At 40.9% G+C, this 13,080-nt stretch overlaps 1 protein-coding gene across 19 annotated transcripts in view; it reads right to left on the bottom strand.

The window, feature by feature from the left end:
* Positions 1-13,080, bottom strand: part of camk2g2 (calcium/calmodulin-dependent protein kinase (CaM kinase) II gamma 2) — a 94,995-nt gene that overhangs the window by 77,350 nt on the left and 4,565 nt on the right. For all 19 annotated transcript variants that reach the window (XM_085427534.1, XM_085427525.1, XM_085427535.1 and 16 more), the window contains exon 2: positions 12,972-13,066. In XM_085427534.1, the coding sequence (XP_085283660.1) occupies positions 12,972-13,066 (95 nt within the window). The remainder of the gene's footprint in view (positions 1-12,971; positions 13,067-13,080) is intronic.

The following is a 13,080-nucleotide window of genomic DNA, read 5'->3' as shown; positions in this document are numbered from 1 at the left end:
ACTGAGTGGACACTTGACCTTGCGTTTTTAACAGACATTACTGGGAAACTGAACCATTTGAACTGTGAGCTGCAAGGCAAAGGTAAGACTGTTGCTGACATGATAAGTGCTTTAAATGGATTTAAAGCCCAGATGAACATTTTCTCTGTGCATTTACAGAGAAAAAAGGTGCTGCACTTTCCCTCTGTGCAGATGGTGCTGAAAGACAATGCTTCTGCATCTGAGACTTTTGACAAAGTTGCAGAAAAGTACACTCAAGTCATAAACCGACTTGGTCAAGAGTTTGAGAACAGGTTTTGTGACCTTGATCAGCTTGAGCCATGTGTCTCATTTGTTTCCAATCCTTTCATGAATGTGGACACAACATGCATTGCTGAGCAACTAAGTTCAATGTTCAGCTTGGATGCTGGACAGGTGGAAATCGAAATTGTAACATTGCAAAATGATGTCCATCTCAAAGCCTATCTGGGTGCACCAAACTTTTGGTGCCTTGTTGACACAGAAAAGTACAGTGGTGTGTGCACAGCAGCTATGAAGGTTGCCAGCCTGTTTGGTTCAACCTATCTTTGTGAATCAGCCTTTTCTGACATGAACTTCATCAAGAACAAACACAGAACACGCCTCTCCGATACACATCTGCAAGACTCACTCAGAGTTGCAGTGTCAAGTTATACCCCAGATTACAACACACTGGTGAACAGCATGCAATGCCAGGTTTCCCACTAACAGACAAAGAAAGCCATATTAGATGTTCTCAGTGGCAACATTACAGTGTCATGTCAAAGTTGAATTTAATTATTGAAAAACAAATGTGTTTGTTAAGTGTAACATGTGACAATTTGCTTTAAAATGCTGCCAATTTGGTGAAAAGTTCTGTAAAATTTGAAAGTTGATTTTTTGTATGTTACATACATACAAAAATAATGTATGTAACAGTGCATGATTTGTTAAAATTTGTTAGTGGTAAGTGAAAATGTTGTAGAAGTGATCACTTCAAAATGTAAATACTTGCAGAGATATATAGAAATAAAGCGTTGCATATTGATATTTATGTTTCCTACCTTGTTTCCTAATTGCATTCTTTATAATTATGGTGAAAAATAATTAACATAATTAGTGTCCGTACATAGATGAATATCATTAATTATTAATGATAACACATAATTAAGTTAAACTGAGGAAATTTGTTATTTGAGAAGTGTGTGTCAAACTGGTAGCCCTTCACATTAATCGGTACCCAAGAAGTAGCTCTCACTTTCAAAAAGGTTGGTGACCCCTGGTCTAGATCTTACTCTTAGTTTTAGTCCAAACTGGCTGGCACTATATGGTGAATGAAAATGTTTTTCAAGTTGGCTGCCACATGATGCCATATGTCATTCAGACAGGAAGGATAATGATGGGCACGAGAGGCAAAAAAAGAGGGAAAAAAAAAACACCAGCAACATGAATATGACAGAAGGACAGTCTTGGAAAATGTTACTACCTCCAGATACACACACTGTCAAAGTCTTAATAAGAAAAGAGGAAGGTTTGCATGCTGTGAAAAGACTAACACCATGAACTATTCTTGCTTTGGCGAGTATAACGCTGACCGCCCCGTTCTCCATTTCCATATCTACATCTTTCTGCTTCCATATAAGACTCTCACTCTCTTTTTCTCATTAAATATTCACAGTTGGTCCCATTAAACATTCACCACGCAGCGCTGCTACGTTTATCTGGCCTCTGCCAATCAGCCTGCAGCGGCGCACCAGAAGCCCACCAAAAGCCTGAAAACTAAAACACACACACGCACAAACACACACACACACACGCGCGTCTGCCTGCATGGTCTGCGATGCGGCAGCTTTGCAGAGAGCGGAGAGGGAAGGACATGACTAGAAGCAGGGAGGAAAAGCTGGCAAAAAAGAGAAGCATAAAAAAGGAAGGAAATGGTGGCTGAGGGAGAAATGAGACACATGAAAGAAAATCAGCTGAATAAAGGTAGCAAAAAAAGGAGTCTGGGGGTCTATTCCTCAGCTCTTGCCCATGAACAGTAAGAGTAGAGTATCCTTGTGCCTCAATAATTCAACAGCAGGACAAGTGCCGCCTGCCAGCCTACCCTCTTTCTTTTCCTGACATCACAAGCCTTACCTAATAACAGCGTAAAAATACACTCTCTTCACAGTTCAACACAATACGTGACACATAATTACAGCTAAAAATAACATGAAACACTGTCGGGATAGATCACTCTGAACAGTCTTTTCTTTAGTGTCTACACAGAAAATGTTTCAAACAATTGGTAAAAAAAAAAAATATTGTGAAACCCTAAGTGCATTGTTGGGCTTCACGTCTATTTTCTTACATTCTGCGTCTTCAGCTACATTGGCTGCGTGCTGGGCTCTGACGCCCGGCTACAATACTGACCTACATTCAAGATGTGAACTTACTGATATTTTGATGTGATATGTGATCACAGAGAACAAGCAACAGATAACATGACCAAATAATGAAAGGTATAAATGGGGTCAGATGACATTTATGACAGTAATGATGAATTATTCATACATCCCCTTTATGAATCGCTACTTTACCCCTGGTAAGGTCGCCGTGGCAAATTGGTCCAGCCCTTTCCAGGAGACTGGTCCCAGAGCCCAAGCCATGTGTTGAGGTGAGCCCAACTATATCTAGTCAGTACCTCTTATCCTCACCCACTAGCCCAGGCGTGACTTGGTAACAGGGGATGGGTCTCCAACCCTGGCTGCCACCCAACACACACTGCACCAACCCGTCAGCGCTTCCTGCAGGTGGTGGGCCTACTGGAGGGTGGAGCCAGGCCCCCTATTCAGGCTGTGCCCCATAGGCAAAGACAAGGCCACCAGGTGTTCACTCCAGGGCCTGGCTCCAGGATGGGACCCCAGTAGCGCTAATCCTGGGAAGGGTGAACTGTTCCGTAGATTTCACACTAATAGCGGTTTTTGAATTGCTCTTTGTCTGGTCCCTCACCAAACTCCCAATTTGCCATGGGAGTTTAGAGTTTTTTCTCAGTGGACTAGAGGGTTTGTTCCCTGCACCTGATATAACCCACATCTTCCCATTTGTTTTGCCTGGAGTAGCTTTACGGTCGTCTGCACTCGTGCACCAAACGACAGCTTAGAGTACCCGACCTTCCTTGAGTGCCTGGGTGGGGTTCTTGGGGGTGCTTCACCTGGAGATTCAGTAGGACTGCCATCCTACTGGGAGACTTCAATGCTCATGTGAGCAACAGCAGTGAGACTTAGAGGGGGGTGACTGGGAGGAATGGTCTACCAGATCTGAAACCGAGCACTGTTCTGTTACTGGACTTCTGTGCAAACCACGGTTTGTCCATAACAAACACCATTTTGAACATAAAGGTGTCCATAAGTGCATGCGACACCAGGACACCCTAGGTTGCAGGTCTATGATCGATTTTGTAATCGTATCATCAGATCTGCGGCCATATGTTTTGGACAATCAGGTGAAGAGAGGTGTTGAGCTGCCAAATGATCAAGACGTGGTGGTGAGTTGGATCAGGTGGCGGGGCAGGATACTGGACAAACCTGGCGTATAGTATAGTTAACATATACCGAGGTTGTGCTGCTAACACCAGGCAGAATCCCCGGTCCTTGAGATGTTCAACTCAAGCTTCTGGCGGAATTTCAACAGCATTCCGAGGAAGACTGGGGATTGAGCCTGAATGCACGATGTTCAGCACCTCAACATTGCTCAAGCTGCTGCACTGAGCTGCAGCCGGGTGTTTGGTGCCTGTCGTGGGGGTAACCCCAAACCAGATGGTGGACACCGGAGATGGAAGAAACCACCAGAAGAAGGAGTCCTACTGGTTAGCCTGTGGGACTTCGGAGGCAGCCAATAGAAAGAGTGTCCTTTATCCTTAAGATGCAGATGGACTGCTGAGTCTTGTCCTGTGGACAAGACTCAGCTGCACTGTACAGCATAATGGACAGCATGCTGTACAGTGCAGCGAGGAATGCCCAGACCTCTACATTGGAGAGACCAAACAGCCACTTCACAAGCGCATGGTACAACACAGAAGAGCCACCTCCACAGGACAAGACTCAGCAGTCCATCTGCATCTTAAGGATAAAGGACACTCTTTCGAGGATGCCAATGTTCACATTTTGGACAGAGAGGATAGATGGTTTGAAAGAGGAGTGAAAGAAGCCATCTATGTCCACTGTGAGCGACCATCTTTGAACAGAGGCGGGGGTTTACGACACCAACTCTCTGCCATCTATAATCCAGTTTTGAGATCCCTTCCCAGACGCCTTAACGCCCACTCACATCCTGGGCCATCTGATCTCAGGAATTCGCATGATAAGGTGGGGCCAGGTTTCACAATGAACTCACCCGAAACTCTGGCTGATTTGGACCCACACCCATTTTCACACCTTGGCTCAGGCAATTAGAGGATCATCAGGGGGTCCTTTTGTCCCTCTGTGGGGGGAAACTCCCACTAGGTTTATATCTGGGACTCTCCACCATTTGACCTTAGAACTGAAGAAGCTTCTCGGATGAGAGGTGAAACGTCTTCAAGTAACCTAAAGAAGTCCAGACGCTTTTCTTTGCGAGCTCCTTTGACTGCATTGTTTATAGATATTCACAATTCTTCCCCTACTAAACATTTAATACTTGACTATCACTTCTGACTCACAGATTGGGTAACTGGAAACAAGCCAAAGAGCATGTTTATGCAGAACAATGAGGGGCATGTTACTACTGGTAAGAGTCAATCTGAAATTTTGAGATAGAACCTAAGATAAATACACAGTAAGGCAAGCCAATTGCAAGTTTCAGCATGTAGTGTGTGTTTTATTTGCCTTCTGATTCAATAATTATTAAAAATGCTGGAAATGTATTTCAGCTTCTGTTATGTCTGGTAGTGATCTCTTGGTTTCAGTAGGAATGCATCCATGGATTTGCACATCTCTTTTGAGACACAATTCTAACAATTTTGGAACTCGGGCATACAGTGTCATTTTTTGTTTACACTATATTTTACTTTGTGCAAAAGGAAAAAAAACTCTAGCTTACATTTTTTTTGTGATAATCTGCACCATAATGTGAACAAATATGCACAACTTGTGACTCTGTGTGATTTAAAAGTTTCCCCATTTGGCACAGAATTGGTGCCATAAAACAGGCTACCCTGCACTTCAACGTGATACGAAGCTCGCCTCATTTTCTTCATATCCATTGGGTAAAAACGAGATTTCAGAAGAGTGCATGTCCTGTCCTTCTGTATGTCCTGTCTCAATAAGTGGAAAAGTGAGAAATGCTGTGCATCCCCACAATAAGTGGGGCATCTGGTCACCTTCTGTGCTGAGTGAATCCCATGAGTGAAGTAAAAACTGGTTTTCACGTGTATTATATATGTTTTTTTTTTAACAAAAACCCTTAGTATGAGACAACCAGGAAGTTAATTCCCAGGAGTTACATGGAAATGTTAGCATGCACATTTTCCCACAGTCACAGTGACAGTTTGACACCTTTACTGTATGTTATGCCAGCAGTTCAGTATTTGATAAATGATTTTGGCACATTTAGAGTTTGTTAACTCTATATTAAGTTTTATTCTGCTGGAGAGAAAGACTTATGGTAACTGTGGTTGTCCTTCAGTGTAAATTTTCAGGCCATATTGTGACATATTTAGAAATAGCCTAAAACTATTATACGTGTATAGTAAAATTTCCTCTGAAGACCTACTTGATGTTTGCACCATATATGAATTGCAACATTATGACAATTAGCTTCTATTTTGAACTTGCATGCAAAAACAGGGACAAGGGCCCTCCTAAAAACCCATGAACCACACCCCAGTGTCCATACTACAGTTGCTCCATCCTTTAAAACAGTTTCACTCATACTTTCTAATCAATATTTTAAATGTAATGTTTAATCGATACTCAGTGCCAATCCATTGCTTTCCACCATAAGCACATCTATTTAAAACACTGCTTTAAGACAACTTTAACACTGTTTCTTTAATCAGCCTTTTTGTTTCTAATAATTTCTCAATCAACATGCTGAATTTATTGAGGACTTAAGCCCCATACAGCTCAGTTTTGAGAGCTTGTCTTTCACGCATGGTCTTTATGGGGGTTTTTTCCCCACAAATGACAGCGCATTTTTGAAAAGAGAAAATTCCCACAAAGATATCTGTTACCTGGAGCTCAAAGAAGCAGAGCTGAGATATATGCATTATAATATCAAGGACAGAGAACCCGCATTTCACATTCACTCACAAGCCAGATAAAATCAGTTTTGCTACCAGTTTTAATGACCATCGTATGCGAAAGGGATGTTCTTCCTGACTTCACTAAAGATTTAGTACAGACCAAATCCTTTACTCACTTTGGAATATGATATAATCTGCCCTCACGGTGCAGAACAAGTCTGAATGAAAAAATGTAATGCAAGGGGAAAGGTTTTAAACTAGTGTTTTCTCTGTACATGAGAAACAAAGACTGAGATAACGCAACACTAATTCTGCATATTTAACCTTAAGCTTCTGCAGACTTGAAAATGTTGAAAACGTATGAAGTTCCAACCCAGTGATAGTGACGATACGACTGTTTCAGACAGGCGATTTAGCAACTTTACTGCAACTTCAGACCTGATTCCCACAAAAACAAATGATTGGTAACAAATGTGAGCTCTATAAATGGTATGTAAAGATGAAAGTTAAGCAAATTCTTACTTCCTCAATATACAATTCTGAGATAGGCAGTGAAACAAGCTATTGTAACCTCTTACCATAAAAGAGATATGAAAATATCTTATAAATGTATTTGCTACTGTATTTTTAAAATCTAACTACTATCTTCTAGCACTTTATTTTGATACAGAATGAATTCTGAATGCGATACATGAGATGTACAGAAATCATGGCTCATCACAAAGCGGTGGCGATCACCCTATCTCGCCTTTTTATCAAATTGTGCACAAAAACATGCAGAAATCCTTTCCCACTAAAGCAAAAGCAGCACTTCCTCTCTTAGCTTCTGCTTCCTACGATTTTTATCAGGTATTCACTATTCCCTCAGGCTACCAGTAATCATCATCATCATCATACTTCTGTAAACTGATGCTAAAGTTTCTTATCTTCTAAAAGGAATGTAGCCTACTCAGTATAGGGGCTGTGGGAACAATCTACACATGTGTGGAACCACTTTTCACTGATTTCATATTGTTTAAGACTCTAACTTGCTTGTTCAAGCAGGAACAGCAACACATCAGCAGCAACTTACTCAAGCTCAAACTTTTTTTAAAAGCAATCAGTAAACACTAAAATTAGAATGACATGAAAGGGAACAGGAACACAAGTGCTAAACTACCTTGAAACCTTGAAATCCTCTAAATGTGCTGAAAGTGAAATACACAAAGCTTTTTAAAATAGAGTTTTCTCCACAGTCTCCACAGCACAGACAAGTTAAAAAGCTGCAGAAGAGAGAAGCAGGAGACAATCGGGTGTTGACCATCACCATGCAGGGCTGCAGCAGTGCAGGTAAACTCCAATGTGAGGCTGTAGCACAAATGCACATCATTACAGCTTGGTTCTGCCGAATGTTGCTAAAAAGTAATGACAAAGAGCAACAACACATTCTTGACAAAGGTGCTACCCAATCTCTATCCAATGGAAGGAAAATCTACCTACCAGCACCTCTAAACTATAAGCGCACTGCATGTCATTTGTGTGTTACGGCAACAATGAGCAAGCACGTGATGCCACATCATCCAGCTGTAACTGACCTCACTGCCACTGTGCCTTGGCTGAGCAACAGAGAATAGGGTTTAATCCCGCCTAAACATAAGTAACTAGAGTCAATACTACGGCGTGTTCTCAGACATCAAACAATCAGAGCTGATATCCTGTATGTTCAGCATCTGTAAAAGCTGAGAGGGAGCTCACAGGCAGAGATCAGACGATATATAAAGTGTGTGTTAATTTCTAGTTGTGAACAGATCCAGAGAGTAAGGCACTGAACCTCTAGCTGCTGCAGTGGTGTATAAATGCAACCAAGCACAAGTGTCCACCTTTAATGAAGACATGATCCTTCTAGCAATTCATTCTCACATTGTCTAAAAGGTAACTGCTGAGATCTGAGAACACAGAGACGTCTCTACAACACAGCAGGCACGAGGAACGCAAATGTTTGGACAACGCTACAAACAAGGCAACGCTCAGCAACACGATCTAAATATTTTTTATTAAAAGTATAGCAAGCTCACCATCCAGCCTAAAATAATAATCACCTCTGCTAATATTACAGATGTTAGTGAGTTCATTTTTTATTTATCTGAATTCAATAATAAATACTCAAAATTACTTGAGTGAAATGATAATGACAAAACGTCATCGAGATCAGTCTGCTTCACCAAAACAAGCCGCCCTAAATTACAAAAGATCATGAGTTCACTTCACAGACACTGATCTGGGTCCATTTCACTAAATTTTACTATAAACTTTTTTTAATACAAAATGCAAATGGTACATACTTTCAGTTACAGATCACAAGCATGGTCTTGGTCTTTTATTAGAAACTACCACCAAGGCAGTCCTTGCACATGTCAATGTACAGACAGATTATGCCACTGGGATAGTGATACAACTGTACAGCATACAGTAAAGCCACAACTGCACAATCTGCAGCCTCCTAGATTAAGTGTACTTATTCAATGCATAAACATTATATTTTAGAAGATACGTTTGGTCCAAATGTCTGCAAAGTCATGTGCAACAAACAAGGTAGATGATGCTGAGGTGGGAAGTTAAGTAGTCCACATGTTTATTGACTGCAAACCGAGTCCTATATATAATTTACATCTAGTTATCATGCTGATGTTTGAAAACACATTCCAGCAAAGATGTTTAGTCGTAGACAGCGATCAGAGGCTTCAGAAAGTGACTGAACTGTAAAGAGGCATGAAAGTACAACAAAAGTTATCTATGTTTCTACAAACCCAATCCAAAAAGTGACTGAGCTGTAAAGGCAAGTTTCCTTTTTACGTGCTGCCAGTTTCATGTCAGACAGCCAGGCTGTATGATTCGTTATCAGAGATCTTATACTTTTTATCTGGAATTAAACTTGTTTCAACCAGTGAGACGACTAAAATTAAGGTTTAATTTTTCGCCCTTTATGTCAGTATCGTTTTGATTTAAACGCCGTATTCTACTTTTAGCTATTAAATTCAGGCTTGTTATAGCTTGTTTGCTATATAATAGTCTTGCTCTAGAAGTATAATCAGAATGCATTCTTTTACTTGACTAAATTAAGCGTAACAAATGTCTTTGTAGACTGGCTGAAGGCTTCTTGTGGAACACATTATAAAAAGTGTATATAAGACTTTTAAAAAAAATTTTTATATAACGTCATCAGTGAAAAAAACAAACACTAGATTCAGGTTGATCTGCAAAATGTTTACAACAACAGTTTGAGCAAAAGTGGTATTATATGCAATTCTTTTTCACCTGAAATCTATTTGCCTTGTCTGAAGCATTCACTGGTTACACGCCCGTCCGATCAGACAAAGGCTCGTCGTTCCTGACAAGAAGTTTGCCGCTTTCCCAGATCAGATTAATTTGGCAAGTGTGGTTACTGACATAAAGAAATGGAGAAATGGTGGCCTAAACGATTAAAAGAAGTTTAAATAAAGCAAATTTATTCTTTAAAATCCTTACATGGTGTGGTTAAGATTCAGGGTTTCACACATACAAAGCTTCATGTTTGTGAACATTTCAGGCCTGATTAATGACAGAAGGTGGCACTATTATGTATTCTCTGTCACAATGTGAAACTATTAAGAGAGAAGCCCTGTATGCATACAGTTTAGTGTGAGACCATTAAGGAGGTGAGAAAAAAAAGTGCGCAACTGTTTTCGTGTCATGAGAAATGAGAAGTTGTCTGCAAGTGTGCATGTTTGCACGATAATTATAACCACATCCAACAAATACACATACACACACTCACACACACACTCACACAGCGATCGGTCTCCCTGCCAGACAGCCTATGGGATGAAGAATTTCACCCCTGCTGTTGCCGGGTTACTAGCTCCGGACCACTGCCAACGCAGCCACACACACGATCAAATCGGCTGCGGAAAAGAGTTTTAAGATCTTTCCTCAAATCAATTTTTTGCTTATAGAGTAGGGAGAGGGCGGGCAGGAGAAAAACAACTTGAAAAGGAAGGAAAATGACATGGTCGGGGGTGTTTGAGTGAGACTAAAGGGGAGACAGAGCAATTCAGCCTGCATCCCCTGGGGAAAAAAAACAAGACCAATCAGTCCAAAACTGGCCCTGATCTGCAGCTCACATCATCACTCAACCTTTCGGTGGCCTGGTCTGATGCTTACTCGGACAAATATGCAGCACGCTAGCGCACACACACACACACACACACACACACACACACACACACAATCAGTCTGCGACATACACAAAAACACGATGAGATACAGTGAGATACATGTGAAAACACAAACACATGTGGTAACCAAAACAAACAACAGACAAGTGATGCTTGGATTCAGCTACATGGCAGATGAAATGCTTTGACACGAGCAGGCTGACGATGACAACAAATCTGCCACAAATACCGAAACACAGGTGGTGGCATTTCAACATGTGTTAAGATGCTGCATGTGAACACACACACACACACACACACACACACACACACACACACACACACACACACACACACACACACACACACACACTTGCAGATTATACAATAGCTTAAGGAATAAATCCAGGTTTTTACAACTTGGGTTGTACGTTACTGAAGGAACAAGAGAGGTTTGGAAACATGGCAAGATCACTGCAACAGAATCTGACAGACACATGAACAGTTGGAAGACAAGACAGCTGTGTAACCACATTTAAAAAACCAACATTGAAAAGACTGCAAGGGTTGCTAACAGCTCTGTTTGACTGTCCCTCATTTCACAAACATTTTGGTCAAATATAATAGTCCATTGGTGACAATATTTTTAAATTCAAAATAGTCTTTGTATGTGTACAGCACTTCACCCGTCTTCAGTCAGTTAACACTGATGTTTGACTTGGGTATTTAAAATAGCTTTATATCATTTTATGCTGTTGCTCTTGTAATCACAATGAACTGGATAGATCGTCCTTTTTTGCAATGCATCATCTCTAACCAGGGTGTCCTAGCCTTCCTGTGGTTTCCTAATTGATCTAATGTAAGCTGATGTTGGGGCAGCCCTCAGTATCATTCAGCTACCTCTCCAGTGACTCTCTCATCCAGCAGTTGGTAAGACAGTCTTGGACTACAGCTGCCAGTGATGGTCCTGATTCTGCTGCAAGCTGGAGGGCCATTCTAACCAGAACCTGCAGCAGGTGGAGACTAGTTTCATGGGCTGCTACACCATGCTCACAAAGGCTTCAGAGCAGAACAAGAATCACCACCGTGTGCATCAGTGAATGATCGAAGAGCTGGAGTCTATCCAGAGGAAAGAAAATGACTGAAGGAACTGATGATTATGTGAATCTATTAATAAAATGTAATGGTTAATAATTAATCTAAGACAGTGTGTATGTGCCCAACACAAACAGAATCTGTGATACATTGTATATCAGTTGGAATTCAGTGAAACTCAATCTTTGAAGTGACAGCACTGAATGGTAAAAATTAGATACGCAATGAGTAGATAGACCATGACATGACCAGCCTACCAGTCTCACATGTAAACAGCACATGCTGCTGCTGCCTGTGCACCTCTCAGACATGAAACTACACTAATCTAATAAACACACAAATCTATGAAAATACAGCATACAGCTTTTACAATATTTCTTACATGATCTATGCTATGTGAGGCTGTTATTTTTTCTTTGCTTCCTTATAATACTAACAAGTTGCGTGTACTCTGACATCTGCTGTTTACACCTTTTCTGGACCACTCGTTTGATTTGTTTGATTTGATGATGAGCGTAACTTTAAATTCACATGAAAGAAGAGCTGAAATTAATGTATGTAGATATACTGTCAATCAAAATGCGTCACAATGCAAAAAAGAGAAAACTAACTCAACGACCACTTCATGACACAACTGTGTTTTCATCCAGTAAGAAATGACTCCAATCCAAAGTGTATTCATCTGACAAGAACATTTTTTGATCGACCCGATTACTCTCCTTTTTTATATATATATTTCATAGACAATAACATACAAATATGTGAGATGAGTCATGTTTGGCAATTTGAATTCAAAAATGGAACCAACTCTTTATTAGATTCCTGAAATATCTCAACAACACTGGTTTGCTTTCAGTAACTAAGACATTCAATACTCGGACATATTAAAGGCTGGCTTCATGACTCAAATGTGTAACAATTACAGAGACAAAGAAAATGGAGCTAATGAAATCCTTTTATGCAATTTCAGGAAGTCACTCTGTTAGTGTGGCCACTCTAAAGGCTTCTTTAAAACCTGCCTGCTCATGTGATTACTCATGTTTTTTGCTGTGTTTTCACCACTTTGCAGAAGGTGACTGTAAGTGCAACATTATCATCACCAATAAAGGCAACCCTATTAAAATAAACCAAAACTACCCTGCATTGCATCGTACATGCCTCTGTGGATATTTTAGGCTCAAGCTTGGAGCTTGTGCAATCCTTTGCTAGAGATCAGCAGTAACTGTAACAAACCAAAAATGGTTGCGAACAACCACCAAAGCCCGCTAACCCCTCTGTTGAGACCTAAACCAAGGCAGCCCAGCTGTGCCAAGTGGCCTCCAGCTTTTCAGGAATCTCTGCTGTCAAGGACATGACAGAACGCCTGTCTCGCTGCTCTTAAGGAAATAAACTGACTTCACTGAGCAACTACAGAAGCCTACTGTTGTCAGCGTTCATTTTGCATAAATTCATGTTGCTACTTGACTGTTACGCTGAGCTGCACAATGCATATCTGCTGCGCTCACCTCTGGCCGAGAGCTTTTTTGTGTTGATAATTTTTGCGGCATACTCCTGGCCGGTGGACTTCTTGATACATCGACGAACGATGGAGAAGGCACCCCTGAAGCAAGACAG

Source organism: Rhamphochromis longiceps, linkage group LG13 (genome assembly GCF_057381845.1).
Source record: "Rhamphochromis longiceps isolate RC_006_pf linkage group LG13, R_longiceps_female_GT1.1, whole genome shotgun sequence".
NCBI classification, from domain to species: Eukaryota; Metazoa; Chordata; class Actinopteri; order Cichliformes; family Cichlidae; genus Rhamphochromis; species Rhamphochromis longiceps.
The sequence above is the reverse complement of the archived record's forward strand: the minus strand, read 5'-3'. Positions and strand labels throughout refer to the sequence as shown.